At 37.0% G+C, this 17,383-nt stretch overlaps 1 protein-coding gene across 2 annotated transcripts in view; it reads left to right on the top strand.

The window, feature by feature from the left end:
• The first annotated feature begins 1,093 nt into the window (after positions 1-1,093).
• PTEN (phosphatase and tensin homolog) overlaps positions 1,094-17,383 on the top strand; it is an 87,509-nt gene continuing 71,219 nt past the window's right edge. The window contains exon 1 of one of the 2 annotated variants that reach the window (XM_059054017.2): positions 1,094-2,049. In XM_059054017.2, the coding sequence (XP_058910000.1) occupies positions 1,971-2,049 (79 nt within the window). In that variant the 5' untranslated portion in view covers positions 1,094-1,970. The remainder of the gene's footprint in view (positions 2,050-17,383) is intronic. The other variant, XM_067025099.1, reaches the window with a different exon arrangement.

Genomic DNA, 17,383 nt, shown 5'->3' with positions numbered 1-17,383 from the left:
GGGGAGCGCGGAACCTGGCCCCGGGGCGATCCACCCAGCCGGGTTTTCACTGCGGCTCAAAAGGGGCGGGGCGAGGATCCGCTAAGGGTCGAGCTTGAGTTCGGAGCGGTGAACCCAACTGGAACCCCGAGGGCAGAGATGCTCGGCTCTCCGGGGGAAATGCAGGGAGCTGCAGCCTGCATCCCATCCTCGGGGATCCGCTTTCAGTTCACCTGGACAGTTGTCCTTTGGGATCTAGAAATTCAGGGGCGATGTGCTCACACTCAGCGGGCTCTGCTGGGAGGTTTCATTTTTAGGGCAAATGAACCGAGTGCCGGGGAAGCGGGAGGTGGGGCGGTGAAAGGGAGCCGGATGAGGTGATACACACTGGAGACACAATAGGGGGTTATTCTTTGTACTAAGACTGACACCTTGAGGACACGGGTGGGGATGGGGGAAGAGGTGGGATTTCTCGGCAAGGGTTGCTGCAGTCACGTCCCTGCGAACGATTGTGCTCCGACATCCGTGCAAAAGGAGAAGGAGGCTGCAGGCCGTGCCGGGGAAATCTGGAGGTGGAGGCAGGGGGAGGGGTGTCCTCGCTGCAGGGATCGTCCCTGCGTTTTCCTGTACCCTGACCATAGCAGTCACCTGGTCTTTTCCACCTGTGCACAGGTAACCTCAGACTCAAGTCAGTGACACTGTTCAACGAACCGGCCACAGCCTTCACCTTCGCTCCCTCTCTCCCCCTCGCAACAGCCTACTCTGCCTGTGGCTGGGTTTTTCGGCCGTGGCTCAGCTCGTTCCCCCCACACTGGGCTGCTGCAGAAGCAGCCGCGGCAAGTGCAGCTACAGGCGGGCGCCTCGAAACAAGCCCGAGCGAGCTCCAGGCAGTCATACTGGGCATGCTCAGTGCGCCTGCCCGTTGGGGACTCGGCGCTCGCACCCGGAGCTGCTGCTTCTGCCCCCTCCCTACAGCCCCTGCCCTGCCCTGCCCTCCCCCGGCGCGGTCAGTCCGCCTCCCGTCTCCCCTCGGGCTCCGAGGCGCCTGGGCTCCCGGCGCGGCGGCGCAGGGGGCGGGCAGGCCGGCGGGCGGTGATGTGGCGGGACTCTTTGTGCACTGCGGCAGGATACACGTTCGGGCGCCGGGACGCGGCTGCGCTCAGTTCTCTCCTCTCGGAAGCTGCAGCCATGATGGAAGTTTGAGAGTTGAGCCGCTGTGAGGCGAGGCCGGGCTCAGGCGAAGGAGATGAGAGACGGCGGCGGCCGCGGCCCAGAGCCCCTCTCAGCGCCTGTGAGCAGCCGCGGGGGCAGCGCCCTCGGGGAGCCGGCCGGCCGGCGGCGGCGGCAGCGGCGGCGTTTCTCGCCTCCTCTTCGTCTTCTTTTCTAACCGTGCAGCCTCTTCCTCGGCTTCTCCTGAAAGGGAAGGTGGAAGCTGTGGACTCGGGCGGGAGCCGGCTGAGGCGCGGCGGCTGCACCTCCCGCTCCTGGAGCGGGGGGGAGAAGCGGCGGCGGCGGCTGCAGCTCCGGGGAGGGTGTCGGAGTCGCCTGTCACCATTTCCAGGGCTGGGAACGCCGGAGAGTTGGTCTCTCCCCTTCTACTGCCTCCAACACGGCGGCGGCGGCGGCGGCGGCACATCCAGGGACCCGGGCCGGTTTTAAACCTCCCCTCCGCCGCCGCCGCACCCCTGCTGGCCCGGGCTCCGGAGGCCGCCGGAGGAGGCAGCCGTTCCGAGGATTATTCTTCTCCCCATTCCGCTGCCGCCGCTGCCAGACCTCTGGCTGCTGAGGAGAAGCAGGCCCAGTCGCTGCAACCATCCAGCAGCCGCCGCAGCAGCCATTACCCGGCTGCTGTCCAGAACCAAGCGGCAGCAGAGCGAGGGGCATCAGCCACCGCCAAGTCCAGAGCCATTTCCATCCTGCAGAAGAAGCCCCGCCACCAGCAGCTTCTGCCATCTCTCTCCTCCTTTTTCTTCAGCCACAGGCTCCCAGACATGACAGCCATCATCAAAGAGATCGTTAGCAGAAACAAAAGGAGATATCAAGAGGATGGATTCGACTTAGACTTGACCTGTATCCATTTCTGTGGCTGCCGCTCCTCTTTGCCTTTCTGTCACTCTCTTATAACGTGGGAGTAGACGGATGCGAAAAATGTCCATAGTTTGGGTGACTATGACATTTAACCCTGGTCGGATTTCTAGATCATGTATATTTTGTGCCTCTTTTGAATGCATTCAACCTAGGATGTGTTTGGCTATTCGGAACTCTTGCCTGGTTGCAAGTGTCAAGGCACTGATGGGTTTCTTAGTCTGTCTGTGGGGACTCTCCCTAAGGGCTATTGTCCGTTAATAAAGAATACAGTACACTGCTAGTGGATTAGTGAGCTCGGTAATCCGGTCTGCTAAATGAACAGAAAAGTAAATCCTTTGAGGTTGAGCATATTTCGATTAAATCTTGGCTTTAGGCCCTATATCAAGGGTATAGATCAGATTAAAATGAAAATTAGTGTTGCGCGTACGCATATTGCATCAGAATCTTGCAGTGATTGCTTTTAGTTTCCTGAGTTGCATTGATAGATTCTTTTAGAATGTGAGTTGTGAACCGAACTGATTTGCATAACTTTAGAGAGAAAATCATTTTAGCATATATGGTGCTCATTTGAAGGCAAAAGTAGGTTTGTGTGTTAAAACTAAGTTAATTACAACTTTGAATCGCATTTAGAAGTTTTGTAGCTTGAAATCAATAGGACCGTGATACATCTCAAAGGCGCCCTTACTAGATCTTTGTTAAATTTGCTTTTTTTGTCTCGCGTTGGGGTGATGTGGGATAGGGCATGAAATTTGCAGTTAAGTAGCACTGTATATTCGGTGCTCTTGTGACACATAATAGAATGGAGATTGAGTGGGTTTTGATCCCAGATGATAATGTTGTGTAGGTTCAAGGGTATTGTGTGTAGCAAATGGTGATTGCAGAGATTAAACTTCAGTTTCGCTTGAAATTTAAGTATTATTGTGATACCAGAATTGACACTCACCTTATTTAGGTTTCACGTCCTGTGACACCTTTGGGTATCCATTAACTCTACTCTGGCTTTTGTAGAATACCAGTATAAGTATAATTTACCAGCTAATAACCAGAAATGTTGGCAAGAGTGGATTACTCCAGTTTCGGATTGTAGGTGTGTTCGCTTTTTTCATATGGTGTATTACATTTACTGAGTCAGCTTGTTGGATAAGACAGAAACCCAAGAGTTTCAGTGGTATATAATTGGTTGTCTGAAAGTTAGGCCTTTATATTTCAAAAGATAGTGGTTATCAAAAGGCATGAGTCTTTGCAGTTTCAGGTATAATAAACCGGTTTTGATCAAGGATGGCGATAGAGCCCTCCTTTTTTTGCAGAATGGAAAGTATAGTAGGAATTGAGAGTCACTGGTAGGCCAGTGTAAGGCATGAAGAACAGGATTAAGTTATTGGTCTGAGGTGACTGAAGCATTTTATTAAGGCCTCTATTAAGATGAAAAATTTGGTGCTGTGAATTGTAGCAGTGGACAATACTTAGTTAAAACTACATAATTGCATGTGTTAATAGTCTTAATAAAAATGGTTTCTTAGCAAGTATCAGTAAACATTTTGCCTAAAGGTAGAGTGACACTGAAGTGTCTATACGTCCAGGTAAAAACAGTGGGGAAGATTTTTTTGAAGAAAATGTTACATATCTGAAGAGGTTTTATTCCTTTGGATTATGTATCCACACATAAATGTGCACAGCTAATTTTGCCCCAATTTTTGATATGAAATGAAGATAAAAGTTATTGAAGAAGTAGCTTTACAACACACACAATGTAAGTTTTCTGTTAGGTTAAAAAATGATACTTTAAAAGAATATTTGGAAATTTTGGAGTTGCATTAATTTAAAAACTTTACTAAAGCTGAACTTGACCCACTTGCCCAGAAGATAATTAATTATGAAAAAACTCTTCTGATTTGTAACCTATTTCAAAAATAGTCTACTATTGGTGTGACTTGACAGTCATCTAGATGTATAGGAACAAATTAATTAAATGTTTAACTTTTTAAAATAAACCCCCATTCAAAAAATTTTCTAGAATGCTGTTTTTTGGGCAGATTGCTTTTAGTATTCAGAATATGCTTATGCTATTTTTGCGTTACCCATTTGATTTTAAATTATCAGAGTTATAAGACTAACATTATTCTACCGGTTTCTTATATGTGAGCAGTGAAGTGATTAGCCATTTCTCCTTTGATTTCAGAGTGTGTGCGCCTCTATGTATGAAATTTATGTGACTTACAACTTTCTCTAAAACTGTCCTTTTAGTTATGGTATGCATAGAAAGCATTATCATATATTGCATCAAATGACTAATAACAATTTCTAGAGTTGTGGTTTTATTGAGCCAAATGTTGATATGAAAAAAAATCACTTAGGGAAGTCAGTAAAGGGTTTACTTTTTTGATAGTTGCACTTCCAATAATTTTGAAATACCAAAGCACTTTGGTTTGCTTGGTTTCACTTTAGTGTTTTGTGTTTATTGTGGTGGGGGGAAAATTAAAATGGCCATTGAAGGCTTTGTCTCTAGCAGTTTGTAGTATCTATTTCAACAGCTAGCCTGTTCAAAGTTAACTTCTTTTATGAAAGTCGTGATTGGAGTATTTTTATAAAGATCAATAATGAAGTGATTTCCTCAGAGGAAAATTGAGGACCATAATTTAGTTAATTTTTTTTGCAGAATTGAATTATTCTAAAAATAATTTGTTGGTGGGGTTTTATCCTTAATGTTAGTCTGGAAAGTAGTATTAAACATGAAACTATAAAAAATTCATTGTCTTTAGATTTCATGGAAACTTTAGACTTCTATTGTATTTTAATTGATAAGTTTGATAAGTTTGCGTCTTCATAGGGAATACTTTTTAATTCGTAGAGAGTACAGGGACTATTGAAGTTAGCTGTATTATCTTTTAAGATTAGTGATTACTGAAATGACTGTATTGTGAGGTTTTTTTAAAAACAGATGCTACTCACAGTTTTTATTTTACACTGTTTTGTATCTGTTAAGTTGTATTTCTTTCCTGTGCAACATAATTGGGCCACCTAATTGCTATACAATAATTTATAAACTTCATTTTCATAAGTGTATTAAAGATTAAAGCACATCTGAGAGGAATTTAGAGTTTATGTAACTCTTAATATAAGGAATTTTATTGCTGTTCATTGTAAAAGGTTGCACAGTAGTACAGTCATCAGTGCAGATTTAACATTGCTTATGATACACTAAATAAATACTAAGTAAATATAAAATATGGTGAGGTATAACCACCTTCATTTTAAATAGTTTTAGAAAGATAGTAGAGAAAGGTGCATTTGTGTGTATTGCTTTTCAGAATTTTATTTTAACAATATTCAGGGTAGCTGATGATATTTTAATTCTTGTGTGGAACACTATAGTATCTGCTTTTTCCCATTAACCACACACACAAAAATATAAACCTCTTAACGTTACAAAATTTCTTATTTTTGGAAGTCTTTAGTACTGATTTTCAAATGTCCACATTTTGAGATTTGCCCCATTTGCTATTTGTTCATTTGATGATAGCTTAATACTTTTTAATAATTTCTAAGCAACTTAAGAAGTAATCACTTCAGTGACTTTTTAATGTAGGAGTATTTATTATGGGAAAATCACTTCACAAAGTTTCTACTTTAAATCACTCTCAGTAAACATTCTATTTTTAAATTTTTGCCTTAACATTTTTAGTAAGACAGCAGTGTAGGAAATGTTTTTATATTAATATTGTATGTGAAATTTGAGTTTGTGAAAAGCAATTTAGAAGTTTGCATGCATATGACAGTTTTTCACTTACTTGAAATGTTAGGCCTTGGCTGTGCTATAAGAATTTAGCTTCCAGAAAAATACGTTATTAATGATGGTGTAAGAAATTTATTTGGTGTGTTTTTTTTCCTGTAGCCACCATTAGTTCTGAAGTTGTATTTCTATTTCATAGAGCCGTCACTCTTACCTTTTCTCCTGTCTCTTTTGTTGTTAGATAAACTTGATTTTAAGTAAAATCAGTATTCTTTTGTGGTATGAATTCATTAAGAAAAGGTGTTAGGATTTGTTCTAAGGATAGTGACTTAAGACATTTCTATCAGCTTGTGAGATTGGGGTCAGAAATGATTTCAGTAAATATTCAGTTTTATGATATTAATATGATTCAGTTTTATGATATTAAATATTCTGTTTTACAGTTTCTTTCTATGTGGTAGCTTTGAGGTTAACACAGTTGCTATCAGAAATACCAATAATGTTAGACCGAAAAACCCTAAGTTGTTAAGGATTTGCTGAGCAAACTGATGTCCTTAATTCCTTTATTTAGGCCATATTAGTGCCACATGCATTCTTTGCTAGGTGGTCAAAAGTGTTTTGGTCTGTGATTCTCTTAAGTATTGAATATGTATATGCATTTACTAATGTAAAGTACTTTCCTTTGTCTGGAAAGGTGAAATTAGTATATTGGATTTGACTATTCACATATCCCCAAATTTTTGGAATTTTTTCATGGGTTATAGAAAGGCTATTGGCAGTTTGGTTCTTTTAAAATAATTTGCACTGGAATTAAAAAAGGCTGTTAGAAAAATATTAGTATAAGAAGAATAAACATAATTTGGGGTGAATTAATTTTGTATGGAAAGTCTTAATTTAGTTCAGTATAGTTAAGGCAAACTCACTTCATTTGCAACTGTTTGCATTAAGAGATGAGTGGACATCTTCAGGGTATTAGGTATACACTTGTTGGTAGTGTTGAGAATGTTGAGAGATTTGGATACTGTGGCGTACCTTCCAGCAAAAGAATATTTTTAACCTGTATATAGTGTGGAAAAAAAGACTGTTTATGTATTATATTTTAAGTGGTTATACACTTAATTATTATCAGTAGTCATCACTTCAGATATGGACAGTGAATCTAACTTATAAGTGTTTGAATACTTTGTGTATATATGTAAATAAAGACAGAGTGAGGAAACTATAGTAATATTTCTAAAAACTGAACTGTCTTCTCTTTAGAGATCACCTTGTGGATGTGGTTTTATAATTTTTAAATAAGGTTAAATCTACTTTAAATTACATTAAAATATTGAGTATTAGTTTTATCTACACACTGTTTGTACATTGTTTCATTTTAGATTTTAGGGTGGCAGTGTAGGCTCTGGAACCAACACTGCCTGTGTTGGAATCCTGACTGCCACTTAGTAGCTGGGTGACTTTGTGTGGGTTACTTTTCTTAATTTGTTTTATCTGTAAAATGAGGATGATGGTACCAACCCACATAAAGTTTATTTTGAAGAATAAATGAAATAATGTAAGTAATTCACTTAGCATAGCACCTACCACATTGTAAATACTTAAATGGTAACAGCTGCTCTTAAAAATTATAATTTCAGATTACCCATGTATGAGAAATTATTTGTCTTTTCATTTATGGGAGGAGCAGTGATTTTAACTGAATTTCCTCAGTTTTGGATATGTTAGCATGTTAATTGGTTCAGGCTATGACTATTTTTTAAAATTGGGGTATTCCTTTAGGAGTTGTGAGTGTAACATGTCTGTGATTTTGCTGTTTCTTTGCAAATAATTTGAAGCTCTGCTCCCTCATACTATGGAGCAAAGAAGAGTTAATCATGCTAATCAAAGAGTATTTGCTTTAAAATACTAAGGTATGATGAAAACTTTCTCTGTTATGGCTTAATGAAGTAGAAGTTTTAAAATAAAAATTTGCTATAATATTAAATTTTCTTTAGTGTTAAAGATAGGTCAGCTAAAATATCATGTAGTTTTATTCACAGAGTAATTGCCGTCTGAAAACTTTTAATATATGATACAACAGTTATATAAACTGTCTATCAGTAAAGGTATCTTAGCATTTCTTTTTAAGTTCAGATTTTTGGAGGAGTCATGCAACTTTGAATGCCAAGTTACATTTATTAGTGTAACATTTACACTTAATATAATTTGGCAGTGCATTAATATAGGAATTTTATTTAGGTTAAACCTTTGTATTATTGTTTCCCATTTTTGCTTTTGATCAAGATTCTCATTGTAGGCCCTAGAAATGGGAAGAAGAGCTAAAGGATTTCTTTCTTCATTTATTCTTACCAGGTATGGGGAAGGATGGGATAAGCTTGAGACCTGCCTATTAAAGGCCATTACTTGTACATAGGGATCAATCTTTTTTTCCCTTTCCCTGTGCTGGTCTCCCAGCTGTGTCACAGTACCCTCAGAAGTGAAGCACTTGATTTCCAGTGAGTTTTTTTTTACATATTTGTTTTGCATTGCAGAATGAATTGTGCTGTCTAATTTTATATGTAGTTATCTGATTATATGATTTTTATGTGTTTTGTTATGTGTTGGATAAACTAGCTGTATTTTTGGTCCAAGTCTAGGTTGTAGAATTGAACTGTTCACTTTGACAACTTTTAGGAAAAGTTAGTTATGTAAGATTCCCTCTCTTTCTCTCTAATGCTTCCTGCTTCTGTATTTTGTTTTATATTGCTACCCAAAACTTAGTTGATTTAGTGTTATTAAAGCACTTCTGAATAGTTTTCAGTTTTATTTATTTTGATTTTTGTAGGTTCTCAGGCTAAATATAATAAGATTCTATCTTCTTTAGTAGTAATTGCAGAGATTGCATTCTGCTAATTTTATATGTTTAATATTTTTGATCTTTTAAGGAGGATGTAATTATTTAAGGTATTATGAAATGGGTTGTGATCTGATTCTTTAAATCATATGTGTTCCTAAAGTGATTTATAAATATAGCATACATATTCAGAGTTGAAAACAACTCCTTGTTTTAAAATGTGTGCAATTTTTTTTTCCATTTAAAATTATTTTGCTCATGAATTTAGTGAGACTCTTCTTTTTGAGTGTTCTAGTTACTTGGAACTTACTGGAGATTAAATACATAGAATTGAAATCGTTTCTCTACTTGTAAAATGAAGTTTGGGTACTTGTTTGGATATGAAACAGTGTTATTTCTTTTTTGAGGGGTGGGGGGTGGACAGTGCTGGATAGTCTCTGTTTGCCCATCAAGATCCATTTTCTGCCTTTCTCCACCCTTCTTTGACATCTGGTAGACCGACATCCTTAGATAGCTCATTCAGGCTCCCTTATCCTCTGGCTTCCATTTGGATTCAGCCCCCAGGAGGCTCTAGCAGAATATTGGAGGGAAGAGGGTGGGTTGGCAGGGGGTGCTGTTGGGCACTAAGATTATAGCTCCTTTATGATGGCTCCTCTTTTATGGCTCTTTATTCTGATAATGGCTGCCTTCCATTGTCCCTTTAGGCCTAGGGGTGAAAATGGTTTACAAGGCTTACCACCATTGCTAAATTTTGTGATACTTCAGTATTCCTTATTGGTTACCTTGCCTTTAAGCAGTCCTTGCATTAAACTCTCTTCAAATCAAAAATGAAGTTTGGGGAATGTTACCAAGCTTGATATTTAGGTGTAATGTATTTATTAATTACTTTACTCTGAGTCTATCAGAGTTAAAGTGGAATGCCTGGACTTTTTTTTCTTTCATAATGTGAAAACAGTACTTTGCCAGGCTTAACTTAGCCTTGTAAAATATATTTAACATTTTAACTTACTCGTTTATGAAATACGAAAGATGAAAAAGTGAGGATGTAAGTCAAGGTTTTTTTTTAACTAATAGAATTAGCTAGCGTATACCCTAACAGTGTCTTATATTTGTTTAGTATTTTTTCATTAACAAAGCCTTTTCTTAATCATTAGCTCATTTGATTTTGCAAAGAAAAAAGGAGCAACCTAAGAGATGGTACAAGCATTACTTTCCTCATTTTTTGTAGTATGGGAATCGTAGGTCCAAAAAAAAAAAAAAAAAAAATCAGTAACTTGTTAAAGGCTACCTGAAGATTGAGTCCAAAGAAGGATGCAGGGTTTTTAGGTACCTCGTGCAGTATTTTTCCCATTATGTTACATTGGTGGTTCTAAAACTTTAGATGGCATTCGAATAACTTGCAGGGCTTAAGTCATAGAATACTTGCCCCACCTCCAGAGTTTCTGATTCATTAGGTCTGGGTTGGGGCCTGAGAATTTGTTGGTTTTTAAAAAATTAATTAATTAAATTTTGGCTGCGTTGGGTCTTCGTTGCTGTGCGTGGGTTTTCTCTAGTTGCCGCGAGTGGGGGCTACTCTTTCGTTGCAGCGCACAGGCTTCTCATTGCGGTGGCTTCTCTTGTTGCGGAGCACGGGCTCTAGGCGCACGGGCTTCAGTAGTTGTGGCACGCAGCCTCAGTAGTTGTGGCTTGTGGGCTCTAGAGCGCAGCTCAGTAGTTGTGGCGCACGGGCTTAGTTGCTCTGCGGCATCTGGGATCTTCCTGGACTAGGGCTCGAACCCGTGTTCCCTGCATTGGTAGGCAGATTCTTGACCACTGCACCACCAGGGAAGCCCCAGAATTTGTATTTCTAACAAGTTCCCAGTTGGTGCTGATAGTCTGGGGATCACACTTTGTGAATCACTGTGTTATATTATCTCCTGTCAAACAAATCCTTAATGTGTTATTTCTTTTACTTTAATAGAATTTACACATACATTGTATCATTTGATTTGTAAACCCTAAGTAGCTCAGCATGGCAAATGTTACCCTGATTTTTGTGGACGAGGCAATGAGTTTCGAAAAGCAGCATAGTGGAATGGAAGGAGCATAGATTTGGGAGTCAGCTAGACCTAAAGTGTAGCTTAAATCCTTGCTTAGCTACTTATCAGTTATGTAATAAAAGATAAACTCCTTAACCTTAGTGAACCTTAGTTTTCACATCTCTAACATGGTAAAAACCCTTAACTTGTAGGGTGCTTTTTTAGGTTTGTTAGAAGAATATATTTTCAGAATATTGTTTGCCAACTGGGGGTGATCTCCTTCCACCTTGTCTGGGTATTTGGCAATGTCTGGAGACATTTTTGGTGGTCACAGCCGGGTTGGGGGGGGGGGCAAAGGGCGGAAGCTGTTGGCATTTGTCTCCGAGTAGAGGCGGGGAATGCTGCTAAACATCCTACAGTGCACAGAACAGCCTCATCCAGAACAAATAATTGCCTAGTCCAAACTGCCAACACTGCCGAGGTTGAGAAACTCTGGTTTAGAGGTGTGAGTGTCTGGTATGTAATAAGTATAATATTCGATAAGTCAGTACCTTTGTCCTTAGGTTGTGGTATTTAAGGTGAAATTTCTAATAAATGATAGAGCTAGGCTTTTAACATCTATTTTTTCTGACTGCTGCTAGGCCAGTATTCTTTATAATAACTTTTTCCACAAAACATGTCCCTGGTAACAAAAAAGGGTTTATTTGAAGAAGGCTCATGTGTGACTGACTGATTGTGAGGGTGTTGCTTTGAACTTCTGTCAGAAAAGGCTGAAGATGTTTTCAATAAACGTGTAAGTATATTGCAGTATATGAGGTATTCAGAGGGGTGTTACATAGAACTCTAACAGGATGGATATGCTTTATTAAAGTATTTTTTTTTCATTTTTATATTGCCATTAGCTTTTTTGTTTTATTTATTTATTTGCGGTACGCAGGCTTCTCACTGTTGTGGGCACTCCCGTTGCAGAGCACAGGCTCCGGACATGCAGGCTCAGTGGCCACGGCTCACAGGCTTAGCCGCTCCGCGGCATGTGGGATCTTCCCGGACCGGGGCACGAACTTGTGTCCCCTGCATAGGCAGGCGGACTCTCAACCACTGTACCACAAGGGAGGGCCTGCCATTTGTTTTAAAAGTAATTCTTAGCTTGCTTCCTTTAGTTATGTAATTAAGAGGTACTTTGCTCGCAGGATACTTGTTTTGTGCTGTTTAATTCATTCTTTAATCTTATGCTTTTTTTCTCTAAAGCTGTTTTTGTTACAGTCAGATGTGGTGAAGTTAAATCTGCTTATGTAAAATGGCAAATTTCTGACAAGTTATAAGAATTTCTCATATCTTTCCAGATGAAGTAGGGCCAACTCTAAGGTTCTCTGATGCATGTGTTACATTCTTTTCTAGACCCTAAATTTGCTGTGTCAGCCTGTTTAATTAAAGTGCTTTATTTATCTACATTAAAAACTTGCGTTAGTGTGTGAAACTTTTAGAAAAAAATTGGGATGGAGTTTTAGACTAGTCCAGAGATGAGAAGATGCCAAGAGGGTAGCTTAGTGGATTCTGAATTTTGTTTTGTTTTTAGGGCAGACAAACATAATTACAAAAGTGTTCTAGGAATTGATTGTTTGCTATGATTTTTTTCTGTTCGCTTGATATTACAATTTACTTTGCCTCTCAACTTTGCACAGGCAGATTAAAATGTCAAGGCCTATTTTTAAAATCCTTATGAAATTTAAGTTTTGACTGTTATGATTCTTTGTGAAATTACAGGAGATAGAGATACTAATATTTTAAAACCAGGACTGCTAATCATGTGATAGCTTCACATTTATTAAGAAAAACAAGTAGCATTTATTATTGTAATTTAATTGAATACGGTATTTATTTCAGTATATGAATAAAACACTCCATTTGCTTTACTGTACTTAAGAATATTTCTTTTATAAAAACTAAAAATTTTTTTAAATTACTCATTGTCCTACTTCTCTGAAACTTCATATTTCCATGTTAGCTTCTAGTTTTTGTTTGTATGCATTTATTTTAAAATATAATTCATCATAGTGAACTTAAAGATGTGTGTGTGTTTTAACAATTTCCGAAGCACCTCATAATTACCTTAATTGTTTTAAATGGCAGAGTCATCAGAAATATTTGTTTCTCTGTAGTTATACATTAAACATCTATCCAATATTTGGCCAATTTTTTTTTCTGCCCCTTTCAGATTTTCTTTAGTGTGGATTTAAGCTGACCTAAATATTAGAAAAGGTTTTCATGATTTTGATTCACAAAATCATAGTCTCTTACACAAAAAAATAGCTGAAGTTTGAAATCTAGAACCTTTTTTCTTTTCCTTATTTACTTACAGGATAGTTATTGCATATTTAAAATTTTAAGCATATTTTAATTATGTAAAAGTGAGGCAAAATAAAATGTGTCTAAACACTTTTGATCTGTCAAATTTTCTTTTGCTATTGTAGGAATGGTAATTCTGTTGTGTTGAAATTAAAGTGGATATAGAAGTAATTTGAATAAACTGTCACATCACTTTATACTAAAGTTGTTATAACCCTGTTGCTGACCTCTCTTTAATCAGAAAGGGTATGACTTGTCATGTTATTGTTCCTTAGAGCATATTTTCAATGATAACAGTTTATATTTGCTTAGTTGCCTTGGTGATAGTTATTGGTGATAGTGATTGATGCAGGTTTGATGTGCATTTGCATTTATAATCAATATTAATTTTTGTGGTAAAAAATTGCATTTGTTAGTGTATATCAAATTTTAATTTTAAGTATCAGTTACTAAAACATAGAAATAATTATAATCTTATTAGGTAAATGATAATTGTCAATGAATTTATTCATGTAGTTAGAAAAAAAATATTGTGGAAGAAACAAACTTTTCTCTTTTAAAAACAGTTACTTGTTAGAGTTACATTTTTCCAAATGAGATAAAATTGTTGCAATTCTTAAACATAAGGAAATTTTAATCTAGGTGTGGTGTACCTTCTTGGGTGTTAATGAAAACATAATGAAGGCAAAAATGTTTTGTTTGTAAGTAAATATATGTATTTTTTTTAAACTCAAGAAGCAATCTAACATATGAATAGTTTTCATGGATTAGTGGTAGGAAATCTAAATAAAATAAATAACTTAGTATACTAAAAGTATACAATTTTTCATATCTAGGTTCTGTCCAGTGTGATCAAGTTTATATCTAATACTGTAAAATACACTGAGGTACTAGTTATTAAGGCTAGTTGGATTCTTTCTGATAATGAAAAGGTCACACAGATTGTGATTTTTGTATAGTGTCCAAAAAGTAAGGTTTGCCATCTGTTACACAAATATAGGAAAAAGTTAAGATAATCTAGTGATATAAGTGGTTTTGACACTTCCCTTTTTGGAATCATCTATTAATTACAATTTTTAAAAACTAATAGCAAATTTTAAGCTTTTGCAAAAATAAAACTTAATGGTTATTCCAGTGTTGATACTTTTCTACTAAAATACAAAGATAGTGGTTGGGAACTAAAGATTATATAATAAAAGTCTGGCTTTTAGTCATTTACTTTTAGAAGATTGTTTGGATATTTAAGTGGAAACATCATGTTTTAACTTGAGGTATTAAGTTATACAAGATTTTGATACTGTTGTTATACAAGATTTTTAAACTGTAGTTTTCCTAAGAGTTGATATGTAGGAATTCATTATTACAGAACTTAATCAGGGATCTGATTGATAAGTATTCCTTAGCTTAAATATTTTTCAAGTTCTCTTCTCTCTTCTCCCATAACTCACTTCTTGTCTGTATGCTAGTAAATGAGTTTCCCCTAAAATTTTGCTATTGCATTTTGAACCACTGCAGTAGTTGTTTCTATAACTTAATTTCTTTTCACCCCCAAGTATTTAATCTTGCCGAGTTGCATAGAAGTCTTTAAAATTGCATATTGGGCTTAATAAGATCTGATTAATTTTAATCTACTTTGTTTTATTTATTATGTTGACATTGTTATTTATTGAAAAGTTTGTTATGCCAAATGATTAATATCAAATATAATATTTCAGTTTAGATAACATTTTGAATTTATGTTCTCAAATTCAACTTTGTGTCCAGGGTTTCTATTTTCTGTGTAAGAAACATCTTGCCAATTTCAAATTAATGTCTGATGAAAGTAGATTGTTTTACTAACATTAGTTTATAGATTTTGTTCATTCCTGAACTGTAGGCCATGAACCGAATGATGCCGTTGTGTACCTTTTTGGATAGATAGTGTGTACATAAATTATATCTCTTACATGAACTGTGGTGCATGTGTAGGTGAGATTTTTTTATCTGAATAGTAAAAGTGTAAAAGTCTTCACCTGTTTTATTTACTTAATAGTATTTAAACGGTGTGAGGTGTTAAGAGCTCCTTTCCCCTCTTTTCATTTCTGTCCCTCCTGTCTAACTTGGTATTTTTATTTTTCTGTATGTTAAACGTTATGTTTTTAAAAGTTTATTTACTGATTAAAAAGTTAGTAATCCTTAAGTTAGTTTTTTCTTTAATGTTTCAGTCTAATTAGTTTCCAAGATTTTTACTATGTTCTCCTTTGTTTGTTTGGTTTTTTTTAGATGTTGGGGGTAGGAGTTTATTAATTAATTTATTTTTGCTGTGTTGGGTCTTCGTTTCTGTGCGAGTGCACCCCCCCCCCCCAGCCGTGGCAAGCGGGGGCCACTCACCGCTGTGCACGGGCCTCTCACTATCGCGGCCTCTCCTGTTGCGGAGCACAGGCTCCAAACGTGCTGGCTCAGCAGTTGTGGCCCACGGGCCCAGTTGCTCCGCGGCATGTGGGATCCCCCCAGACCAGGGCTCGAACCCACGTCCGCTGCATTAAAAGGCATGCTCTCAACCACTGCGCCATCAGGGAAGCCCCTGTGTTCTCCTTTGAATATGAAGATTCCACAACTAACCATGATCAGTAATTGTGTCTTTTCCCCCATTTGCAATATTGGATTCATACTAATAATGGTATCCCTTGAGGAACATGCTGTCTAAAATTAAGTGTTATCAGTTCAAAGCAAGCAATGTACCTTATTCTCCTAGCTGTTAGTATATTCTAAAATTGCATATTATTAAATCTTAAGATGAATTTTGACTAGTATTTTAGTAATAATGTAATTTCAAATCTTTTGGATAGTATATTTATTCAAGCAGTTATAAATTGATATAATGATTAAAATACCATCAATGGGAATATGAATCATATTATACAGTAGTATTAGAACAAGGCATTTATCATAAAATCAGTAATATGATTCTTACCAATAGAGTAATGAATGCCAGTATGTGTGCCTTCATATTTTAAAATCTATATGAATTTCTAGTTTATATTGTTCTCATCCAGATTAAAATACTGCACTTAGGCAAAACTTTTTGCTAATTGGGGAAAAAAGTAAGTCATTTCCAGATGATTTTCTGACTTAAGATATGGAATAAAGAGATTTGATTTTATAATATTAAAGTCAAATATAAAATGAAACAGCACACACTTGTTTGGAGCTTTTCTCCTTTAAAATGTTTCAAATTAACAGGACTTTCTTTGAAAAGTAAATTTGATTATTAGAAGTAAATTTTAAAATCTTGCAGTTTTGGCTAAATTAATAGGAAAAAGAAAATCCACTTGTTGGAGACACATTTGTATTAGAACTTTGTTTTCTTAGTACCTTGTGTGTGTGTGGTAGTTTATGAATGTTAGGATTTGTTCATGATTGTATCTAAAAGATCAATTCAGTTACAAATCTTGGAACCTTTTTGTTCCTTCCAGAATGCAGTTTGCTAATATTGAGTGAATTGGCACTAAACGTTACTAGGCCTTTGTTGTCAAACTACTGACAAATCCCTTGGCATCTTGTACCTTAACTCTTTGAATGTCTTTTTTCTGTAAAAGTTAATGGCCTTATCTGTTTGCATAGCTATAGAGTAGCCAAAACTAATGTTTTAGGTAGTCACTTCTATTAAAATGAATGATAAAAGAATGGCTTTTATAATAGAATATAACAAGTAATTTATAAATCTAACATTGAATATGAATATTAGAGCATAAAAGACACCTTCTTATATACTTCAGAGTAATGATGGAGTGATATAATTTTAACTTTTACAGTCTTTAATATGCTTTATTAAGATTTTATGGTAGAAAATTAATTAGAATTAACATTTGGCTTCGTTCAGGTATATAATGTGGATAAGTATGTCTAATGCATGTTGCACTGATAATCTTTTTGAAAGTTGTTATGTGTTACAGCCATAATTTTGATTTGTCATTGGTAGTCAATCTTAGATGTTTTTTAGTGGGAGCAACACTGTAGGGAGGGGTGTGTGTGTGTGTGTGTGTGTGTGTGTGTGTGTGTGTGTATTTTAACAGCAGCAGAGTTCTGAAACAGGAAATCAGTCTTATCGTATTCATCCAGAGACCTAGGAAGAAGGTAATTGTTTGGTATACTCGTTAAAACCAGTTAGTTGGGCAACTTAAATTTTTAGAGGTTCACAGATGTAGGTTTGAACAGTTGTGGATATATTATTTCATAATTAACAACTACTCCGGAGAAAAATTGATTCAGTTAGTTGAGGGGACTAATAATCCCTCAGCTAATACACTAAAAAACTGTACTTTGGATTTTAGACTATTGCTTGCATTATCAGTGACTTGATATTTTTCCCTGGTTCTAATTTGATTAAATTTAAATAAATTTCAGTGC

Source organism: Kogia breviceps, chromosome 2 (genome assembly GCF_026419965.1).
Source record: "Kogia breviceps isolate mKogBre1 chromosome 2, mKogBre1 haplotype 1, whole genome shotgun sequence".
Lineage (NCBI taxonomy): Eukaryota > Metazoa > Chordata > Mammalia > Artiodactyla > Physeteridae > Kogia > Kogia breviceps.
This window is presented reverse-complemented; position numbering and strand designations above follow the sequence as displayed.